General features: G+C 38.3%; 1 protein-coding gene across 1 annotated transcript in view; it reads right to left on the bottom strand.

The window, feature by feature from the left end:
* Positions 1 to 24012, bottom strand: part of poln (polymerase (DNA directed) nu) — a 58143-nt gene that overhangs the window by 6187 nt on the left and 27944 nt on the right. The window contains exons 19-22 of the mRNA XM_061913627.1: positions 23006 to 23083; positions 21965 to 22076; positions 17611 to 17693; positions 4820 to 4951 (exon numbers count right to left, since the gene is read on the bottom strand). Coding sequence (XP_061769611.1) covers positions 4820 to 4951; positions 17611 to 17693; positions 21965 to 22076; positions 23006 to 23083 — 405 coding nt within the window. The remainder of the gene's footprint in view (positions 1 to 4819; positions 4952 to 17610; positions 17694 to 21964; positions 22077 to 23005; positions 23084 to 24012) is intronic.

Below are 24012 nucleotides of genomic sequence, written 5' to 3'. Positions count from 1 at the left end.
AGTTTCCTCAGTTCCCAAACGTTTATTGAGTGTTGTTAAAAGAAAATGTGATGTAACACAGTGGTGAACACACCTTTTCCCAACTACTTTGGCACGTGTTGCAGCCATGAAATTCTAAGTTAATTATTATTTGCAAAAAAAAAAAAAAAAAAACGTTTATGAGTTTGAACATCAAATATCTTGACTTTGTAATGCATTCAATTAAATATGGGTTGAAAAGGATTTGCAAATCATTGTATTCCGTTTATATTTACATCCAACCCAATTTCCCAACTCATATGGAAACGGGGTTTGTACATACATATATATATACACATAATATATATATACATATATACACATTATATATATATATATATACACATTATATATATATATATATATATATATATATACACATATATATATACACATTATATATATATATATATATATATATATATATATATATATACATATATATATATATATATATATATCCATCCATCCATTTTCTACCGCTTATTCCCTTTCGGGGTCGCGGGGGGCGCTGGCGCCTATCTCAGCTACAATCGGGCAGAAGGCGGGGTACACCCTGGACAAGTCGCCACCTCATCGCAGGGCCAACACAGATAGACGGACAACATTCACACTCACATTCACACACTAGGGCCAATTTAGTGTTGCCAATCAACCTATCCCCAGGTGCATGTTTAAAATATAAAAGAATATTGACAATCCATCCATCCATCCATTTTCTACCGCTTATTCCCTTTTGGGGTCGCGGGGGGCGCTGGCGCCTATCTCAGCTACAATCGGGCAGAAGGCGGGGTACACCCTGGACAAGTCGCCACCTCATCGCAGGGCCAACACAGATTAGAAAAGCAATCAAATCATGAACAGGCATTTACAGTTTATACAGGAAATGACAAAGTGGTCACGGCAAACTTGATTGTGTCGTTGACTGAGTTCCACTTGACAAGAGTGACAGGTATAAAAAACTTATTGTGTTTTTAAAAACATTTTTGGCTTAATAATGGATCATCTTAGCAACTATAATACATTTTTAAAAAATTCCTATTGGAACATTTTCCACAGGCAAGTACAGTGCATGTATGCATAATTTATACTCTGCTTTTAAACTGCTTACTAGGGATTATGCTATGTTTGACCTTATGCTTAAGCCCAAGTATATGGCTTCCAGATGTAATGTCACGTGCAACCCAGCAATTGGATATCATGAAAAGTTATGTGTCCTTAAACCCTGTAACTTGGTTGAAAGAAAAGGTAGGCTTTGCTACACATCTGAAATGCAACCTGGAGCTGTGCCAGCAATCAGCTATCCAGCAGTCAGCTGCATACACAGGAGCTGTAAATTTACTTGGTTTTACTACAGTGACTGAACAAGATGCTACTGTTAAATAAATGCCAATGTTGCCAATGTTGCCAACATTTGTGTTCTTCTGTCCCACTCTGTGATGTTATGTTGTTGTATGATGTACAGTAGGGCATCTATGTACAAACCCCGTTTTCATATGAGTTGGGAAATTGTGTTAGATGTAAATATAAACGGAATACAATGATTTGCAAATCCTTTTCAACCCATATTCAATTGAATGCACTACAAACACAAGATATTTGATGTTCAAACTCATAAACTTTATTTTTTTTTGCAAATAATAATTAACTTAGAATGCAACACATGCCAAAGTAGTTGGGAAAGGGCATGTTCACCACTCTGTTTCATCACCTTTTCTTTTAACAACACTCAATAAACGTTTGGAAACTAAGGAGACACATTTTTGAAGCTTTTCAGGTGGAATTCTTTTCCATTCTTGTTGTTGGTACAGCTTAAGTTGTTTAACAGTCCGGGATCTCTGTTGTGGTATTTTAGGCTTCATAACGCACCACACATTTTCAATAGGAGACAATTCTGGACTACAGGCAAGCCAGTCTTGCTGAAATATGCAAGGGCGTCCATGATAACGTTGCTTGGATGGCAACATACAGTATGTAGCTCCAAAACCTGTATGGACCTTTCAGCATTAATGGTGCCTTCACAGATGTGTAAGTTACCAATGCCATGGGCACTAATGCACCTCCATACAATCACAGATGCTGGCTTTTCAACTTTGGACCTAGAACAGTCCTGATGGTTCTTTTCCTCTTTAGTCCGGAGGACACGACGTTCACCGTTTCCAAAAAACAATTTGAAATGTGGACTCGTCAGACAACAGAACACTTTCCCACTTTGCATCAGTCCATCTTAGATGAGCTCGGGCCCAGCGAAGCCGGCGGCGTTTCTGGGTGTCGTTGATAAATGGCTTTGCATAGTAGTTTTAACTTGCACTTACAGATATAGCGACAAACTGTAGTTAATGACAGTGGTTTTCTAAAGTGTTTCTGAGCCCACATGGTGATATCCTTTACACACTGATGTCGCTTTTTGATGCAGTACCGCCTGAGGGAACGTAGGTCCATTATATCATCGCTTACGTGCAGTGATTTTCTGAACCTTTTGATGGTATTACGGACCGTAGATGGAGAAATTCCTAAATTTCTTGCAATAGCCCGGTGAGAAATGTTGTTCTTAAACTGTTTGATAATTTGCTCATGCATTTGTTTACAAAGTGGTGACCGTTTCCCAATCCTTGTTTGTGAATGACTGAGCATTTCGCGGAAGCTGCTTTTATACCCAATCATGGCACCCACCTGTTACCAATTAGCCTGCACACCTGTGGGATGTTCCGAATAAGTGTTTGATGAGAATTCCTCAACTTTATCAGTATTTATTGCCACCTTTCCCAACTTCTTTGTCATGTGTTGCTGGCATCAAATTCTAAAGTTAATGATTATTTGCAAAAAAAAAAAAGTGTTTATCAGTTTAAACATCAAATATGTTGTCTTTGTAGCATATTCAACTGGATATGGGTTGAAAAGGATTTGCAAATCATTGTATTCCGTATATATTAACATCCAACACAATTTCCCAACTCATATGGAAACAGGATTTGTATGTTGGACAAGTGCTGATTTACAATGTACATGTAGAAAGTGCATCTTGGGAACATACTCTGTCTCTGGTCAAACACAACTAAGGACCATTGAACACACATAAAATAAAACACACAAAATTCAGTGTTCCCATTAGGGCTTATTAAAATAATATTTTGACCGTCCACATTCTGACATCAAGGCTAGATTTTGGACAAGGCACTTTGTAGGACTTCTCAGATTTAGCTATAACTGTTGAACTACGGTGCTTGAAAATAAAGGGAAAACTCAAACAAACAATGTTAACTCCAAGTCAATTATACCTCTGTGAAATCAAACTGTCCACTTCGGAAGCAACACTGATTGACAATTAATTTCACATGCTGTTGTGCAAACGGAATAAGCAGTCAGCAGTATTTTATCACATTAATTTTGAAAGTGATGGCAAGTCCAGACCTCCATGGGTTAATGAATTTGATTTCCACTCCAGTGATCATTTTTGTGTGATTTTGTTGTAAGAAAATTCAATTATGTAAACAACAAAAGTATTTCATAAGAATATGTCATTAATTCAGATCTAGGATGTGTTATTTTAATGTTCCCCTCCTTTTTTAGCAGTTTATATTATAAGACCATTACATAATGTAGTACCTTTCCAGTGTTTCTCCATATTGTTTCAATTGAGGCATCCTTCTCAAGTAAAGGACTCATTTGAACAGTAATGATTTGCGCGTAGAGTTTTGTTCGTCGGAGAGATATAACACCCAAGTAAATACTATGTGAGGTATCATTCCAGTCAGAATAGATTACTGTACAAGGCATGTTGGGGGTGAGGTGTTTAATCAATTAGAATTATGTGGTAGATTGAGGGAAAAATGGGTGCATAAAAACAAGATACACTTTTTTTTTTTTTAAATCAGAAAGATAGGATGGCGAGTAATAAGAGCATAGATTAAATGAGGCTGAAGTTGGAAGACTTATTTGTCAAGGTGTCCAGACTTGACTGCAGTAGTGTGGTTGTGTGAGTGTTTCCAAGTCTCAGGTGTACTGTGTTGGCAGTTCAGGTCCAATATAAATATCTAAGTGTGCCAGGTATTGACAAACTGCTGTTTATTTTACTCCTGCCAATGCATGTGCATTATTAGTCAAGCATGCAAGCATGCATGCACACAGGCACGTGCACACATATAATATAACATATATAAGAAAGAGTCATGTGTTTGTAGAAAATGCTGACCCAGGGAACATAAACCTTCTACAACCCAATATCTATTTAAGGAATAATGTGCCTTTTTTCATAATTATTAAAATTTACTTCACAGGCCAAGGAAGCTATAAATGCAAGGCAAGAAGGCAGGAATTAACTACCTGAAGATGGGTTTCATTGCTTCCAAGCAGGGTAATGTGACAAATCCACTGCTTGTGTGGGAAGAATTTTGCTCTGTTATTTTAGATTAAGGCTTAAAGGAACTGTCGAGAAATTTTTCCACTGTGCCATTCCCATCCATTGACTTGAGTAAGACGGGATTTTTGGAGCTGACCACCTCCAAAATAAAACAACGCTGAAAGTATTTAACAATGTATGTGCCTGTCACTCACGCACATCAAACCACAGTATCATTATCATCTCTCCGGAAAACAGACTTCAGGCATGGGCAGATGGTAAGTATTCATCTCGTGTGTTTTCTATTGATATGTTGCTTGTCTTTGTTTTATATCGCATTTGATGACTATGAGGTTTGTTGTCTTAGTAAGTCAGATGTTTGACAAAAACAAGATTGTAAGTGAGCTCAAAAAGGTTAGGGGTCACTGCTTTAGGAGAACTGGCTTATTTTTGGAGACACACCCTGTTTGTGGCTCTGCTGGATGGTCGTCTGAATGAAGGTCTGGACTTTTCGGTACGTCTGGAGGAAGGTGTCTTGGAATTGGACGGCCTGCTCGACGCTCACACCCAGAATGCCGGACAGGCGCTCACGGCCTGCAAGAAGACACCAAAAAGTATTAGTTCACCTCAAATGTTGGACTATTTATTGATTCCAGTTTTGTGGAAATAATCCATCAATACCGAACAAAAATGTATACGCGAAACTTTTGTTTTTGCTTCCATTTTTAATGAGTTTTTACTATATACACAAAATACCTATTCCCCTCAAATATTGTTCAAAAATCGGTCTAAATCTGTGTTAGTGAGCATTTCCTCTTTGCCAAAATAATCAATACCACCTCACAGGTGTGGTAAATCAAGACGCAGATTAAACAGCATGATTATTGCACAGGTGTGCCTTCGGCTGCCCATAATGAAAGGCCACTCTGAAATGTGCAGTTTTGATTTATTGGGAGTCTGGGGAGTTAGAAAAGCAGTCAGCATAATGTGTGTCCATCATTTGCCTCACGCATAGCAACACATCTCCTATGCATAGAGTTGATCAGGTTGTTGATTGTGGCCTGTGGAAAAGTAGTCCACTCCTCTTCAATGGCTGTGCAAAGTTGCTGGAATATGGCAGGAATTGGAACACGCTGTCATATATGCCGATTCACAGCATCCCAAACATCAGTGAGTATGCTGGCCATGCAAGAACTGGGATGGTTTCCGCTTCCAGGAATTTTGTACAGATCCTTGCAACATGGGCCATGCATTGTCATGCTACAACATGCAGCCTTGCATTGTCAGGCTGCAACCTGAGGTGATGGTCTCGGGTGAATGGCACAACGAGCCTTTCGTCCCAGTATCTCTGTGCACTCAAAATGCCATCAATAAAGTGCACTTACACTTGTTGTCCATAACATACGACTGCCCATATCATAACCCAACCCCCACCAGGGTCCTTTGGATTCACAACATTGACAACAGCAAACCACTCTCCCACACACGGTGTTTTCCATCTGCACTGAGCAGTGAAAACCAGGATTCACCCGTTAAGAGAACACCTCTCCAATGTGCCAGATGCCATCGAATTTGAGCATTTGCCCACTCAAGTCAGTCATGACGAGGAACTGCAGTCAGTTAGTAACCTCGATGAGGACAACGAGCCTGATGAACTTGCCTGAGATGGTTTCTCACAGTTTGTGCTGAAATTCTTTGCTTATGCAAACCAATTTTTGCAGCAGCTTTACGGGGGTCTGGTCTTAGATGATCATGGACTTAGAGACTTAGACTTCCTTTTTATGGTCATTCAAATTTGAACTTTACAGCACAGATAAAAACGAAATTTCATTACATAAGCTCATGGTAGTGCAGGATAAAAAAAAGCAATAAGGTGCATATATAATTAAATAAATATATATAAATAATATTTAAATATATATATAAAATAAATATATATAAATAAATAAATAGATTACTGTACAGATAAATATATTGCACTTTTTCACATGCGTCCACGTTTATGGAAGTATGTTATATTGTCTTTTTTATTCCAGCGAGTTAATCCATTTTGGGGGGATTTGAGGGGATGATTTAATTATAATGCGTTCAAGAGTCTTACGGCCTGAGGGAAGAAGCTGTTACAGAACCTGGAGGTTCTGCTTCGGAGGCTGCGGAACCTCTTTCTAGAGTCCAGTCAATGGAAAGGCAACTGCTGGATGTGGAGGTCCTGGGCTGATGTGGTTACACTTAGTCTGCAATTGTGAGGCTGGTTGGATGTACTGCCAAATTTTCTGAAACACCTCTGGAGACGGCTTATGTAGAGAAATTAACATTCAATTCACGGGCAACAGCTCTGCATGATCCCTCGAAAATTGCGACATCTGTGGCATAGTGCTGTGTGATAAAACTGCCCATTTTAGTGTGGCCTTTTATTTTGGGCAGCCTAAGGCACACCTGTGCAAGACTGGGATGGATTATCTTGGCAAAGAAGAAATACTCACTAACACAGATTTAGAAAGATTTCTGAACAATATTTGAGAGGAATAGTTATTTGGTGTATATAGTAAAAGTTTTCGATATTTGAGTTCAACTCATGAAAAATGGGAGCAAAAACAAAAATGTTGCGTTTATATCTTGTTCAGTGTATAATACATGTACTGCATGTGTAATGGCAAAGTGCAGATATATTATTTGTACAGCCTAGGGTCCTAAAGTGGGGTACGCAAATTTTAGTCAATACGTAAATATAAATTAAAAACAGCGTGATTACATGGGCATCTATAAACCTGGAGGTACAATCTGCACTTGAACGCCTCATCTTGTGGAGAGTAGAGAGTGTCAAGTGCCTATTGATCCTGCACACGAAGAAAGGAAACTGACACAAAGTTGTTCATTGTTCTGTGTGAGTTATATGAATAAACAACAGGGATGTGAATATAACAACTTTCAATTCACTTAAATTCTGAGTCTTGGGGTGATGAATCGATTGTGGCTTCAAACTGATTATCGCAATATATTATATGATATATATATTATAATGAAAACATTTGTATTTAAAATCGATTCATCAACATTTTTCATCGATTCAGAATTGTAATAAATTAAAGGCACGATTCGGATGAGAATCAATAAAGATATTACAAATATCATTCAGATTGTGAGCTAATTGAGAACTGGTCTTCTTATGTGGTGCCGTTACTAATGACTGCATTTTCTGAGCTATGAGCCTGTAATTTGTTTGACTGTACCACTACTATACATCTGGATTTGATTTTACATGGCAACAATGTGTTTTAGGTACAAAAGTTCTGTTGCACAATTTAATAAAACCTTTAGTGCTGCGCAGATGATTAGAAACCAACTAAGTGTCATTGTAAAAATAAGCCACATGATTTTTTTATGGTCAGAAAATCTATACAGATAATGCCTTTATCAAACAACACTATTTCTTTGCACATCAATTTTACGCACTAAAGCTAGATAAGTGAAAAGACACAGTCAGCATGTGTTGGTGTGCAAATGAATGTGTGCAAATTGATTAAGTGACAATTAAACAAGGCACACTTTTCTATAAAAAAATGTTTCCCCCAAAAAAGTCAGTCATATAATAACAAATTAAATACATCAAACAGGCGAGAAGTAATTCAGAATTTTTTTTTTCATTGTGTGCTTAAACACTGACTTATGTTTAAGTGTACAGGGGTACACGGTACATGGCTTCAGGTCAAATATCTGGAGGGGTGTAATCTGAGAAATATAAGATTCACTGGTCTACATTACTATATATTACTATGTATCTATAAATTTTAGTAGCACAGTGTGTGTTCTTTACCAGTGATTCTCAAACTGTGGTACGTGAACCACCAGTGGTATGCAGGCTCCATCTCGTGGTATTCCAGAGGATTACTTAATAAAAGTACTGTGCAATGTTTTATTTTCCTATATTAAAACACAGTGTTACTGTTCAAACTGCGCCTAATGTTATTGTGGCTAAACAATGTCAAATATATTGCCTCGTTGTAATGATTACTTAGACCAGGGGTCGGCAACCTGCGGCTCCGGAGCCGCATGCGGCTCTTTGATCACTCTGATGTGGCTCAGCTGCTAAATCGCCAACCCCAACGATTATTCCGGGAGGTTTCCGGATTTCAGTGCCTCTCTCTCAGTTATCATCCGGGGATAACATTCTTCAATTTTCACCTGGGCTTCAATATTGAGGGTGTGCAGTGATTGCAATGCCTTTAACCTCTTTCACAACATGTCGTCGCGCCCGCTTTTACACCACGCGATCTGCGTGCCGACTAATCACGTTTTATATTCAGCCTCTGTTAATAAACGAAAGCGACTGCAACGCATACTTAGTCAACAGCCATTGAGGGTTGTAATATAAACAACTTTAACACTCTTACTAATATGCGCCACACTGTGAAGCCACACCAAACAAGAATGACAAACACATTTCGGGAGAACATCGGCACTGTAACATAACATAAACACAAAAGAACAAATACCCAGAATCCCATGCAACCCTAACTATTCTGGGCTACATTATACACCCCCGCTAGCACCAAAGCCCCCACCCCCCGACCATCTCAACCAACGCACGGATTTTAGCCCAGAGGAGTAGGGATGCATGGGATTCTGGGTAAAATTCATATTTTGTGTTTATGTTATGTTACAGTGCCGATGTTCTCCCGAAATGTGTTTGTCATTCTTGTTTGGTGTGGGTTCACAGTGTGGCGCATATTAGTAAGAGTGCTAAAGTTGTTTAAACGGGCACCCTCAGAGTTACCTGTATGGCTATTAAACAAGTATGCCTTGCAATCGTTTGCGTGTGTCTGCAGAAGCCTCATACGACATGTGGCTAGGCTGATAAGCTGATTGAACGTGATGAAGAGGGCGCCAAAGGTAGCGCCTTCATTGGATGCCCTTATTATTGTTGGTCGAGGGAAATCCTGTAAACATTCGTGAGAAAAGTTAATCTGACATTCGGTAGTCTCTCTGAATATTCGGGAGGGTTTTAAGTGTGGTGCTTTCAAGCGGCATTCATATAAAACTCGCAGACCCCACGATCATTACATTCTCATATTAAGGGGCGGGCCGCATGTCTGAGACCTCTGACATACATAGCACAAAGTAAAAAAAACTCTGTATGCAGTGTTATTTCATTTTAAATTTCAAAAGAGTTTTGTGGCTCCCATTGTTTTCTTTTTTTCGTGAAACGGGTCAAAATGGCTCTTTGAGTGGTAAAGGTTGCCGACCCCTGACTTAGACCTACTACACTACTGTATTTCAATCTTTGTCATTATGGTGGTAGTTGGAGAGGCAAGTTTTTTTCTGAGGGGGTACTTGGTGAAAAAAGTTTGGGAACTACTGTTTTACACTACACAGAAGGACTAAGGTTACCAGTAATATAGTAATATTTCTGAATGTATAGTTATAGTATGTGTGTTGCAAAATACACATTTTTTAAAATTAGGTCATTTTGGGGAGGGTTAACAATGCTCCCCTACCATTCTCACACACACGCCAATCGGCCTTTCAAGGTCGCCCTTCTTATCTTTTAGTCTGGTTTTACCTTTAGGAGTGGGATTCCTCCTGCCCCTCTTCTATAAAAGGTCAACGTGTAAATTAAAACGAAAGACACACACATCTGTTGTAAACACCTGACCTTTTTGTACATCATATGTATATGTCTACACTACAGCCCAACTATGTCCCTCCTCTCTGCATGGCCTAATTATTGTCTTGTAGAGAAAGCTTCATCTTAGTATTCCGTATCCATGGCAACACATCCCTCCACCAGGAGCTGTCTGTCAATGCTGATCAGGAGCTCCCTTTATTTGTCTTTCCGGTTCCGTCCTTTTTGCAAACTCGGCCCCACCCACTCGTCGCCGTTCCCCTGTTCCCTACATTCGCTCTTCCTCTCCCGTCCTCCAGGCTGTATGGTTTTCCTACAAGAAATTTACAATTCCCAAACTCTCTCCGGTCACACTTCCCATTCTAACCATTACCACACTTCCCTTGACCTGTGGGTGCTTAATTTTCAAATGGTGTGTAAACTGTGTTTATCTATTTATCACTTCATCATACTCTTGCTTTAGCTTTTCTTGCATTTACAGTAAATCATATACTATGGGGGTCAAATACTGAAACAAATGAAGCATTATACATTTTAAGGAAATAATGCGTAATGTTAACATTGTGGTGCCTTTAAGACGCTTTGGAAAAAAACTGTAAATCTACAGTAAGTATTCTAAGTAGTACCGCCAGGCAGTAAAGCCTGGTGAAGAGTACCGGATGGCCATTAAAGCACAGGTTTTCCTCCATCACACACGTGGAAGCATCTGCACATGCATTATTATGCGTCACTTCCTGTTCATGAGAAAGGACGCAAAAGAAAAAGGCTCCGCTTTTGCTACCAAAGTTTTTGATTAGTCTGAAGATTTTGACCACTGCTTTGCGATCACAGCCACAGGAGAGTCATCTGGCATCTTTGACCTGATTTTGGTCAGTTGAGAGGCACTGATACGCTGAAATAAGGCAAGTTGGAAGAGACGTTTGTCTCAAGCCATCGGCGCCTTACCGCAGTTGAAAGCGGTTGCCTAGCAACCAAAAGCTATGGCAAGTTTACAGCTGTTTTAAAGTGCTTCCAACGTCGCAGAGTGTTATAAGTTGACAGACTAACACCTCAAATTGATCTGTGAACAACGCAAGGTACGCATTGTTGGAACAAACAAGTTAAACGTGCTGCTAGTTGCTAGAGTAACTGCCGTTTAAGACACAAGAGGCACTGATATCATCGATCTGCCGCGATGCCAAAAGCTAAAGGGAAGACTGAAAGCCCGAAACCTTTGGTGTCAGCCGACACAGGACACAACTGGGACCAAGATTTGAGACTGGACACAGGACATGACGGAAATCAAGAAGGGGTACTACTAAAAATACTCCATGAATTTAAAGATTTGGAAGAAGAATGGATAGAAATGAAAGAAGAAATTAAAGAAATAAAAAAAGATCTGAAAAAAGCAATGGCAGAACACAAACAAGATGTGAAAAGTCTGCAGCAAAATATTGAAAGTCTGCAAACTCAAATCATCACCAGAAAAAATGAAGTCTCTGATGTGTGCCAACAAATGAAGACCTTTCAAGAAGAAACGCGCCAACAAATGAAGACCCGTCAAGAAGACAACTACATGCTGTGGAATATCATAGATGAAATGGAGCAGGATAAACGAATGAATGATGACAGGGTACCGAATTAAACCAAGATCCTATGCGAAAGCTGTGAATAATGAAGGTGAACCAGATGAAATGGATCTTGTCTCAGCAGAACAGCAAGTGGTCAAATTTTCTGCAATCAAAGGAAATTGAAATCGACATTAATACCATCGAAACATGCATCCCACTGAACAGAAGAAACAACAACGCCACTCCAGTCGTGCTCGTGAAACTCGTAAACAGAAAATCTTAAATGGCATTGCTAAGACAGGGAAAGAAGCTGAAGGGAACAAATGTGTACATGAATGAGCATCTCACTAAACGTAATGCTGGAATCGCCAAGAAAGCACGCAACTTGATAAAGCAGGGAAAAATCCAGGTAACTTGGAGCGCCAACTGTAAAATCTACATCAAGCTGAATGGAGGTCCAGAAGCAAGAGTAATTGTTGTCAATGACATCAAGGACCTGGACAAATTTTAAAGTTTACACAGCTTCCACAACAACGATGATAATGGACTCGGACAGAAAACAAGCACCTAAAGTCAACATCAACACTATTACGCTGCAAGGGACGACTAAAAAAGAAGACCTAGATTCAGGATTGCATCCATCTACACTTATAGAGATTATTGAAACGACATCAAAGATTGTTGAACAAGGAAATATGGAACTACAAAACTTCTGCAACAAAGATCACAAAAACCAGGATTTGGAAAACGATATAGATCCAGATACAATTTTTTTCCCCCACATCAGTAATAATTGTTTTTATTACACTGATGAGCAATACAATAGCATCATTAAAAGTGATAACAAATGGTCAATTATTCATTTTAATAGCAGAAGCTTGTATGCAAACTACAACAACATTAAGAACTTTTTGGAACACATCAACGAACCCTTCAAAGTGATCGCTGTCACAAAAACATGAATTGATGATAAAAAAAAGGAATAGATTTTGATCTGGAAGGATATGAACTAAACTACATCAACAGAGCCAACAAAAATGGAGAAGGAGTAGCTGCGTATGTGATGAAGAACCTGAACTACAAAGTGGTAAAAAAAATGTCATTTGTTATAGATAATATCTTAGAATGTATTACCATTGAAATATGTCAGGAAAATAGCAAAAACATAGTAATCAGTTGTATATACAGATCACCTAACTCAAGTATAGAAACATTTGAAGAATGGATCAAGGCAACTTACATGGACAATGATAAAAAAATTATTTTCTTATGCGGTGACTTTAATATTGACTTATTGAACCCTAACAAGCAAAAGTCTATTGATGACTTACTTGATACAATGTACAGCATTAGTTTATATCCTAAAATCACAAAGCCAAGCAGAATCACAGGACACTGTGCCACGCTTATTGATAATATTTTTACCAATGATTTTGATAATAACACTACAAGTGGTCTACTTATAACCGACGTTAGTGATCATCTGCCAGTTTTTACAATATATGATGGAAACTGCAAAAAGGACATGGAAAACAAAAGGACATTTCGAAGACTGTGCACAGAGAAGAGGATGATTGCTTTCAAAATGGAGCTACAAAAGCAAGATTGGGACAATGTGTACAATGAAAAAGAGGTTGATGAAGCATATGAACATTTCTTAAACAAGTTCATAATACTTTATGACAAACATTGTCCATGGAGACAACTCAGTAGTAAACAGAGAAAGAATAATCAACCATGGATGACAAAATGATTAAAGAAATGCTTGTAAGAAGAAGAATACACTATATAGAAAATGTATAGTACAAAGAACTACAGAGGCAGAAGTTAAGTACAAAAACTATAGAAACAAATTAACAGACATACTACGGTCATGTAGAAAAGAATATTACAGTGAATTATTGGATAGGAACAAAAATAAAATGAGTGCAACATGGGGCATTCTCAATAGCATTATTAAAAATGGCACTAAGAGGGATTACCCCCAATACTTCTTAGACGGAAATAAACATAATGACAACATAAAGGAAGTAGTTGACAGCTTTAATAACTACTTTGTAAATATTGGACCACAATTGGAAGAAAGGATTACAGACCCAGTTTCAATTGAGGACTATTATGATACCATAGAGCGAAATCCCAACTCCATGTTCCTCAGTAATATGACACAGGAGGAAATAGTTACAATCGTGAAAAAATGTATATCAAAGACTTCAACTGATTGTAACGGAATTGATATGGAAACGATTAAAAAGGTTATTGATGAGCTCTCAGGACCATTAATGTATATTAGTAACCTATCATTTCAAACAGGTACATTTCAAACAAAATGAAAATAGCTAAAGTTGCACCAATTTATAAGACTGGAGATAAACAACTATTTACAAATAATAGACCTGTTTCTTTACTTCCACAATTTTCTAAAATCATTGAAAAACTGTTCAATAACAGATTAGAGAGTTACATAAATGAAAATAGAATACTCGAAGAGAACCAAGATGGATACAAAGCTGTTTCAACTTCAATGGCTTTAATTGAAATTACAGAAGAAATTACCAATGCAATAGATAGTAAAAAATGTGTGGCAGCAGTGTTTATGGATCTAACTAAAGCATTTGACACAATTAATCACAATATTTTAATCAAAAAACTAGAAAGATATGGCATCAGAGGGTGAGTCTTAAACTGGATAAGAAGTTTTCTAACGAACAGGAAACAATACGTGAAGCTAGGCGAACACACTTCTACAATGCTAAATATATCCTGTGGTGTACCTCAGGGATCAATACTAGGACCTAAATCATTCAATCTCTATAAATGACATTTGTAAAGTTACAAGAGATTTGAAGTTAGTATTATTTGCAGATAATACAACAGCGTTTTGTTCAGGAGAGAACACACAGAGGATAATACAAATAATAAACAGAAGAAATGAACAAATTAAAAAAATGGTTTGACAAAAACAGACTATCATTGAATCTCAGTAAACCTAAAATAATGCTATTTGGTAACAGTAGAAGAGAACGTCAAACACAAATAGAAATAGACGGAATAGAAATTGAAAGAGTAAATGAAACCAAATTTCTAGGTATAATGATTGATGATAAATTGAACTGGAAATCTCTTGTAAAAAATATACAACATAAAATAGCAAGAAACACGTCAATAATGAATAAAGCCAAATATGTTCTAGACCAAAAATCATTTTATATTCTCTATTGCTCACTAGTGTTACCATATCTGAGCTACTGTGTAGAAATATGGGGAAATAATGACAAAAGTACACTTCATTCACTAACAGTGTTACAAAAAAGATCAGTTAGAATAATACATAATGTTGGATATAGAGAACATACAAACCCTTTATTTATTGAATCAAAGATACTGAAATTCCACGACATAGTGGAATTGCAAACAGCTAAAATGATACACAAAGCAAACTATAACCTGCTTCCCAAGAATATACAACAATTCTTCTCAACAAAAGAGGAGAAATATAACCTTAGAGAAAAATTTAATTTAAAACATTTGTACGCACGTACAACACTTAAGACCTTCAGTATATCTGTTTGTGGAATTAAATTATGGAATGGATTAAGCAAAGCAATCAAACAATGTACTAATATCATCCACTCAAAGAAACTCAAAAAAACTGGAAAGTTTTGTACAGTACAAAAAGGAAGAACCATGATAAACATTCTGATTTTATTCACCCATTCATTCTTTCATTCTCAAAATAATCTTACTTATCTCATCGTATGGAATAAAACTTACTTCACCAATTATTTATTTATTTTTATTGTGATTACTTATGGAGTATATTGTGAATACATTGACAACAGGAAGTGTACAAAAGTTTTAGCAACTGTTATGTAAAAGAAAAGGGGTAGGAATAAATAAGCTCTGCTTCTTCCTGCTCCTTTTCGAACATGTTGAAAAGAGAAACTGGAAATTGTGATGTATCATGTTGTATGCTTGCATGTTCGAAATAAACTCAAACTAAAAAAAAAATGACTCTTTAACATAACAGAAACAAATGTTTTCAACAAATCTCAAATGTTTTAGTAGTAGGTTGTGTTTTAGAAGTGAGCAGAAGTCCCAACTGCATGTAAATTTGGGTGAAACTGGCCCGCAGTTGCACCACCTTAAGCAAGCAGAAGATGGTCATTTTAAGCCACTGATAACTACGGTATACGTCATGAATACAAAAACAGTCCATGTGCACTCACGGTAAAAAGCATGTGTGGGACGCATAAATGGGTCACACGTGGCACACGCACAAGCTGAGCATTATACATTCGTCTTGTGTACTTGTTTTTTTTCATGCCTTCGTCATTCTCATTTGTTTCGTTGGGCAACATCTGAGGTATGGTTCATGATAATTTGATTATTTTTTTCGTCAGTTATCTCAGACAGTGAGACCCATCCTATTTAAAGCAAAAAGGGGAAGTATTTATTTACATATCTGGGGACTGCTGTGATCTATTAAACAGCCCTGTCTCTTCTGTATCACACCATTGTACAGCTTCAGTTGACAGTTGTCGTGAGTTTATACCAAAGGTGTCCAAAATACAGCCCACGGGCCAAGTGTGATCTGCCAGAGACTTCTGTGTGGCCTGCGAGGCAACACAAGTTTACCAAGAAGTTTAGCTTTGGGGCACAGCATTATTATATATGACCCAATCCAAATGGCTTTTCCCACTCATAGTGTATATCAACTATAACCAACAAATAAAGTCAACGCATGGTCGCACATAACACACCTCTTGGTCATTGAACTTTGTGGCCATTATAAAACATGTATACATCGTTTTAAATTACACATATTAATTCCTTACAGTGCATGATGGGTAATATATGCAAAACTCCCTTTTAACACTTCCCCATGTTTGGTGCATTGAAGCTGCTTGATATTTCTGATTTATTAAAAACCATGTAGGAGAATTATTTTTTTAAAATATTTTTTATATTAAATGTTTTATCGTTTATATTTCACATTACATTGTCGTCACAATCTATCGTGGGGGTGGGTTAAAGTGAAAGTAGTTTAAGTTATGTATGGTTGTTCAGTCTGTTATAGCTTAATTCAATCAATGCAAACTGAAGTGTTACTTTGGTACAAAAGATTGTTGTTACGTCACAATGAACGCTCTGCTGTGTGAAAAAAAACCGTTGTAATATGTGTGTGTGTAACAACAGTGTTTTGGCCATTACATTTGAAAATATGGCTTTATTGCAATTTGAACTTTATTTTTATATATTTGGCAAACTTGCCTCTTCAATCTTGGTATGAAATTAATATGTAGACTTAAAGCATTGCGATCGCAGAATACGTGTAAAAACAGCTGTGTAAACGTAATCACTCTGAGACAGCACAAATAGTTAAGAGACACTAAATAATAATAAATAAAAACCAAAGTTAGTGTAGTGATTCCTAGATCAAATTTAGATGCTTATCTAATTACATTACACATATTTCATATCTATATACATATATATAAGGCTTCACGGTGGAAGAGGGGTTAGTGCGTCTGCCTCACAATACAAAGGTCCTGAGTAAACTGGGGTTCAATCCCGGGCTCGGGATCTTTCTGTGTGGAGTTTGCGTGTCCTCCCCGTGAATGCGTGGGTTCCTTCCGGGTACTCCGGCTTCCTCCCACTTCCAAACACATGCACCTGGGTATAGGTTGATTGGCAACACTAAATTGGCCCTAGTGTGTGAATGTGAGTGTGAATGTTGTCTGTCTATCTGTGTTGGCCCTGCGATGAGGTAGCGACTTGTCCAGGGTGTACGCCGCCTTCCGCCCGATTGTAGCTGAGATAGGCACCAGCGCCACCCCAACCCCAAAGGGAATAAGCGGTAGAAAATGGATGGATAGAACGTATATATAATATAAATGTATCATATATGTATATAATATATTCATATAATATGTATATATTCACACATAGGCTCTATACTGTATATGTGTTTTTATATTGTTACTTTACATGCAGATGGCTTTCGGCCCCCGGACAAATTTTGTTAGCTCAATGCGGCCCCCCAAGTCAAACATTTTTTACCCACGTTTTACACTAACCTGCTCCGTACACAAGAGAGTACACAATGCGCTTCGCGTGTTCCCTGTCCTCTGAAGTCACCTCTTGCTCACTCACTCCCTTCCTGGAAAATAAAATACTTTAATGAATCTTACTTGAAACATACAGTTGTATAGATGAAAGGGGAACATAAATGGTGGAAATCAAAATGGAAAGGCAAAGGGACACAAAAGGAAGCAAGCAGTAAACAAGAAGTGACAGATAATGTGGTGAGTGAAAACATCACACAAATTGGGGTTTCTGAGGGCCAGGGGGAGCTGCCACACCCATGTCTAGGTGCCTTTTATCGAACTCACAGAAAAACAGTCTGTTGCCTGAGAGGACATGACATACCTGCATATACACTAAAGCAGTCATTTATCTCTAGATCACCAAAACTTGGATATTATTCATAAAACATACAAAGATTATTGTTAAGTGAACTGCACAGGTTGAGATCATTTAACACTTTTAAAACTTCAGAGTTCTAGTCTACTGATTTTTCACTGCCCCCTGCTGGATAATCAATATCAGCAGCACTGTACAGCAGGACTCAAACCAAAGCATAATTTTTGCCTGAATTATGTGTTCAAGGTTAATAGACTGAGACATAAAACAAAAATGTACTGCTTTTATTTGAATCTACAGCAACATTTTACTTGCTGTGGTGGGCGTCACCGAATACTTGCTAATTTCCAAAGAACCCAAATTAAGATTTCAGTAGGCCGTTTTCACGCATTCATTTATCCTACTTTCAGATGAGCAGTTTGAATAAAGTGTTCAAATTTTGTCCAAGTCTTAAGAAAATAAGTGCCTTTCTAAATTAAAGAAAAAGACACTCATTTGGTGATGGCCAGTAATCATTTTGTGGCAAACTAATTGTTTTTTCTGCCGCTCTCACACACTTGAATTCTATCTTTTTTAATAGCCTGCCCCGGAACCCGTTGTCCTTTGAATGACTAAGGGATTAAAAGATGGCAGGAAAAAGACGAGAAGACTTGTGGACAGAAATAAAAAAATACAAATCAGACTAAAGGGCTAACACAGAGCGAAAACAAGTGATCAGACATATTGAGTGATATTACATTTATTAAAGTGAGATCATTTGGAAGACACAATGGTGCAGTTAATGTGGTAATCAGTTTACGTCTAAGTGCACTGTAAGCTCTTACAAACATATAAGGACAAACTCTCACGAAAAATGTTCAAAAGGTCCCTCTAGCTTAGGGGTGTCCACCCGTGGAGGATAGAGGGCAAGTGATGCAGCTAGCATAGTTGTCATAGCAACAGGGGTTGCGAAGTTTTAAATTTAAAGATAAGAGGAACAGTTGGTGCATCTCAGTGGCGGCCACTAGTCTTTCAAGTAGGGGATGCTCATTTTCAGCTATTCTCTAAACACAAATGCATTCTCATAAAACAGAAGCAAGATACAAACCCCAAAACCAGTGAAGTTGGCACGTTGTGTAAATCGTAAATAAAAACAGAATACAATGATTTGCAAATCCTTTTTAACCTATATTCAATTGAATAGACTGTAAAGACAAGATACTTAACGTTTGAACAGGAAAACTTTGTTATTTTTTGCAAATATTAGCTCATTTGGAATTTGATGCCTGCAACATTGTTAAAAAAAGCTGGCGCAAGAGTCAAAAAAGACTGAGAAAGTTGGGGAATGCTCATCAAATACTTATTTGGAACATCCCACAGGGGAACAGGATAATTGGGAACAGGTAGGTGCCATGGTTGGGTATAAAAGCAGCTTCCATGAAATGCGCAGTCATTCACAAACAAGGATGGGGCGAGGGTCACAATTTTGTGAAGAAATGCATAAACAATTTGTCGTACAGTTTTAAGAACATTTCGCAATGGGCTACAGCAAAGAATTTAGGGATTTCACCATCTATGGTCCGTAATATCATCAAAAGGTTCAGAGAATCTAGATAAATCACTGCACGTAAGCGATGATATTACGGACCTTTGATCCCTCAGGCGGTACTGCATCAAAAAGCGACATTAGTGTGTAAAGGATATCACCACGTGGGCTCAGGAACACTTCAGAAAACCACTGTCAGAAACTACAGTTGGTCGCTACATCTGTAAGAGCAGGTTAAAACTCTACTATGCAAAGCCAAAGCCATTTACCAACAAGACCCAGAAACGCCGCCGGCTTCGCTGGGTCCGAGTTCATCTAAGATGGACTGATGCAAATTGGAAAAGTGTTCTGTGGTCTGTCGAGTCCAAATTTCTAATTGTTTTTGGAAACTGTGGACGTTGTGTCCTCTGGAACAAAGAGGAAAAGAACCATCCGGATTGTGATAGGCGCAAAGTTCAAAAGCCAGCATCTGTGATGGTATGCGGGTGCATTAGTGCCCAAGGCATGGGTGACTTATACGTCTGTGAAGGCAACATTAATGCTGAAAGGTACATACAAGTTTTGGAGGAACATATGTTGCCATCCAAGCAACGTTATCATGGATGCCCCAGCTTATTTCAGCAAACAATACCAAGCCACATGTTATAACAGCGTGGCTTCGTAGTAAAAGAGTGCGGGTACCAGACCGGCCTGCTTGTAGTCCAGACCTGTCTCCCCTTGAAAATGTGTGGCACAATATGAAGCGTTAAATACCATAATGGAGACCCCGAACTGTAGAACAACTTAAGCTGTACATCAAGCAAGAATGGGAACAAATTCCATCTGAAAATCTTCAAAATTGGTTTCCTCAGTTCCCAAAAGTTTACTGAGTGTTGTTAAAAGGAAAGGTGATGTAACAGTGCTAAAAATGCCCCTGTGCCAACTTTTCTGCAACGTGTTGCTGCCATTAAATTCTAAGTTAATGATTATTTGAAAAAAAAAACAAGTTTCTCAGTTTGAACATTAATTATCTTGTCTTTGCAGTCAATTCAATAGAATATAGGTTGAAAAGGATTTGCAAATCATTGTATTCTGTTTTTATTTACGAATTACACAATTACACATGCTAGATTTTACAAAGAAAACGTCCTTTAAAAGATTGTAAAATTGTCCATATGAACTCGTAACAACCGAATTAAAATTTAAAAATGCTCGGGCAGTGGTTTATACTTCAAGATTGCTGATTCACTAATTTTACTGTCAATTAAAAAGGCATTTAACCTCAGACAGATCATCTAATCATCATGCAGAAGCTCAGCGTCCAGGCCAGCCTAAGCCAAACCCACTTTACATACACTTCCAGAGACTTCAAGAGTCCAATGAGCGGGACAAAGCCGATGATTGTCTAGGTTGGCTGCAATGGAACAACAAACTCTATGCTGTCCCACTGAAATCAATAGATGCTCAGCTTCAATACTGTTTAATGCACTGTGACGGTACCACTATCAACGAGAAGAAAGTCACATCGGCTGTTGCAGAAGTACCTGACTCTGAACAGAAATTCGACTTATGGTCGCGCATATTGTTTCATCTGACATCACATAAGACCTTCTAGAGGAAAGTTGTGTGGTCAGATGAAACAAAAATTGAGCTCTTGGGCCACAATACCCAGCAATATGTTTGGAGGAGAAAAGGTGAGGCCTTTAATCCCAGGAACACCACACCTACCGCCAAGCATGGTGGTGGTAGTATTATGCTCTGGGCCTGTTTTGCTGCCAATGGAACTGGTGCTTTAAATTTGACAATGAAAAAGGAGGATTACCTCCAAATTCTTCAGGACAACCTAAAATCATCAGCCCGCAGGGTTGGGTCGGGTCTTGGGCCCAGTTGCATGTTCCAACATGACAATGACCCCAAACACACGTCAAGAGTGGTAAAGGAATGTCTAAATCAGGCTAGAATTAAGGTTTTAGAGTGGCCTTACCAAAGTCCTTACTTAAACCCCATTGAGAAAATGTGGCCAATGCTGAAGAAACAAGTCCATGTCAGAAAACCAACAAATTTAGTTGAACTGCACCAATTTTGTCAAGAGGAGTGGTCAACAATCTAACCAGAAGTTTGCCAGAAGCTTGTGGATGGCTACCAAAAGCGCTTTATTGCAGTGAAATTCGCCAAAGGACATGCAACCAAATATTAACGTTGCTGTATGTATACACTTGACCCAGCAGATTTTGTCATATTTTTAGTAGACCCATAATAAATTGATAAAAGAACCAAACTTCATGAATGTTTTTGTGACCAACAAGTATGTGCTCCAATCCCTCTAGCACAAAAAAATAAGAGTTGTAGAAAGTATTGGAAACTCAACACAGCCCTGACATTATGTTTTTTACAAGTGTATGTAAACTTTTGATTGCGACTGTATATATATATACATACATATATATATATATATATATATATATATATATATATGTATGTGTGTGTGCGCGTGTTAAACCCACCACTGAGAAGCAAGCATAGCAAAGATGTCTGCCTGATGGTATTTAAAGATGCGAAGCAGCTCAGGGTCAGAGGAGAAGTGTGCCAGGAGTCGCAGCTCTACTTGGCAGAAGTCTGAAAAGATGGCCAATGTTTACAATTTAACAGTGCTCATAGCCATCACAATCAAATACAGGGGTGAAAGACAAAAAGAGAATCAGGGTGGGAAAAAAAGAGACCAGTGACAAGAAGACAAGACATTTTCTAAAGATATCATCCCATTATTTTTTCATGAGTCAGAGCAAAATTCATCCAAGAATGGCCAGCAGGCTCAAACAACATAAGAGATTATGTGTGCTTGCAAATTAAATGAATAGTACAAATGACAATTTTAAATATGTCCTATATATTGAATTCTTATACAAGCGCTGCATCACAAATGTTGCCTTTACAGAGATAACATTTAGTTTTAATGTCCACAATCTGAGATGAGGTAATTTAATAATACCATCATACACATAGGAGTAGTCTCCCAGACCCATAATATCGTTTGAAGTGCCTCCAAATTGAACTTCTCCTCGAGACACTGACAAGTGATTCCTAAAAGGGTTGTACTTGTTTAGCGCTTTTCTACCTTCAAAGTACTCAAAGCGCCTTGACACTATTTCCACATTCACACACTGATGGCGGGAGCTGCCATTCAAGGCCCTAACCACGACCCATCAGGAGCAAGGGTGAAGTGTCTTGCAACATATGACTAGGATGGCGGAAGCCGGGGATCGAACTGCTGGCACAGCCGCTCTACCAACCGAGCCCCGACTTCTCCACGTAGTTCCATAACACACAAATTATTGAAGGACGTGAAGGACATAGAGAGCGGATGACCAGGTGAAGCATACTTGTGTGGGCATATGTTGGGCTGCTTGTGTAAACTTAGTAGTGAAACGCTAGCGTGTGTGTGTTCTGTCCTCTTGCTGACCCTACTTACGTAAGTGTGTGACAAATTGTCGGTACCTCCCTGCTCTAACTAGACACAGTTTGGTCAGCAAGTATGTTGGCTTTACCTGCAGCAACAAAGGCCCAGCCTTCTTGAGGAATGAACATTGCCCGAGGATGAACAGTCACCACCTCTTCCTCCTTTCCTGTGAATAAACATTGCCCACACATTTCATTTTCAAAAGTCCCATATTATAGCACAATATTTTTAAATAAGATAACCCAAAATTATGTATTTGAAGTGAGTTGTCAATAATTAAGCCTCAATACTGACATTTGGACGGTTTAAAAGTGCTTTCAGTAATTCCTATTGGAATGAGGCCATTTTGTGTCTGACTGTGCACTTGCCCAACATAAAAGATGCCACGCCTAACAATGGAACAAGACACCATTGTTGGCAACACTAGCATATTTATGTGAACTATAGTGCTAACATTATTGTTTTAACAGCAACATTATGCTCGGCTAGCCTATTTGCTGAAGAAAAATACAATAATCACACATGCAGCTCCTACATCTGTAATGGAATAAATGGAAATGCTTTATTTTTAAAGATGTGTAGGAAAGACTGCTTTTTTTTTTTTACAAAGTTGTGGGCATATACACAGGGTGGCTTCATCTAGCGAGACGGGAATCTTACCACCAAGAAATTAGGTTTTTCTTTCATGACATTATGACAACATGAAACTTCAAACCCCGACCACTTCTGTCTAAAGTGGCTCAAACAAGTGTGGGAGATAATTGTTTTCTCATGTTTATTGCTCAAAAACAGGCCCTCAGGACACATAATAGTGTTATAAGAGCATTTAACAGTCAATTGTGCATAGCTGAAGAGGACACATCATCTGGTTCAGTATGTATATCTCAGTCTAAGTGGAAGATATTGAGAATGAAAAGGGTAATGCTCCAAAAAATGATCACTGTTTGCTGACTCGGCCCAAGATGGCGGACATGACTGAGGGAGAGATGCTGATGGAGAAAAGGAGGATTTGATGACAAAGAACTCTCGGTGGCGAGCAAAGGTGCTGATGTTAGCGCCTATGAATCACTGCAAACAGAAAAAGAGCTGAGCGTG

This window comes from Nerophis ophidion, linkage group LG10 (assembly GCF_033978795.1).
Source record: "Nerophis ophidion isolate RoL-2023_Sa linkage group LG10, RoL_Noph_v1.0, whole genome shotgun sequence".
NCBI classification, from domain to species: Eukaryota; Metazoa; Chordata; class Actinopteri; order Syngnathiformes; family Syngnathidae; genus Nerophis; species Nerophis ophidion.
This window is presented reverse-complemented; position numbering and strand designations above follow the sequence as displayed.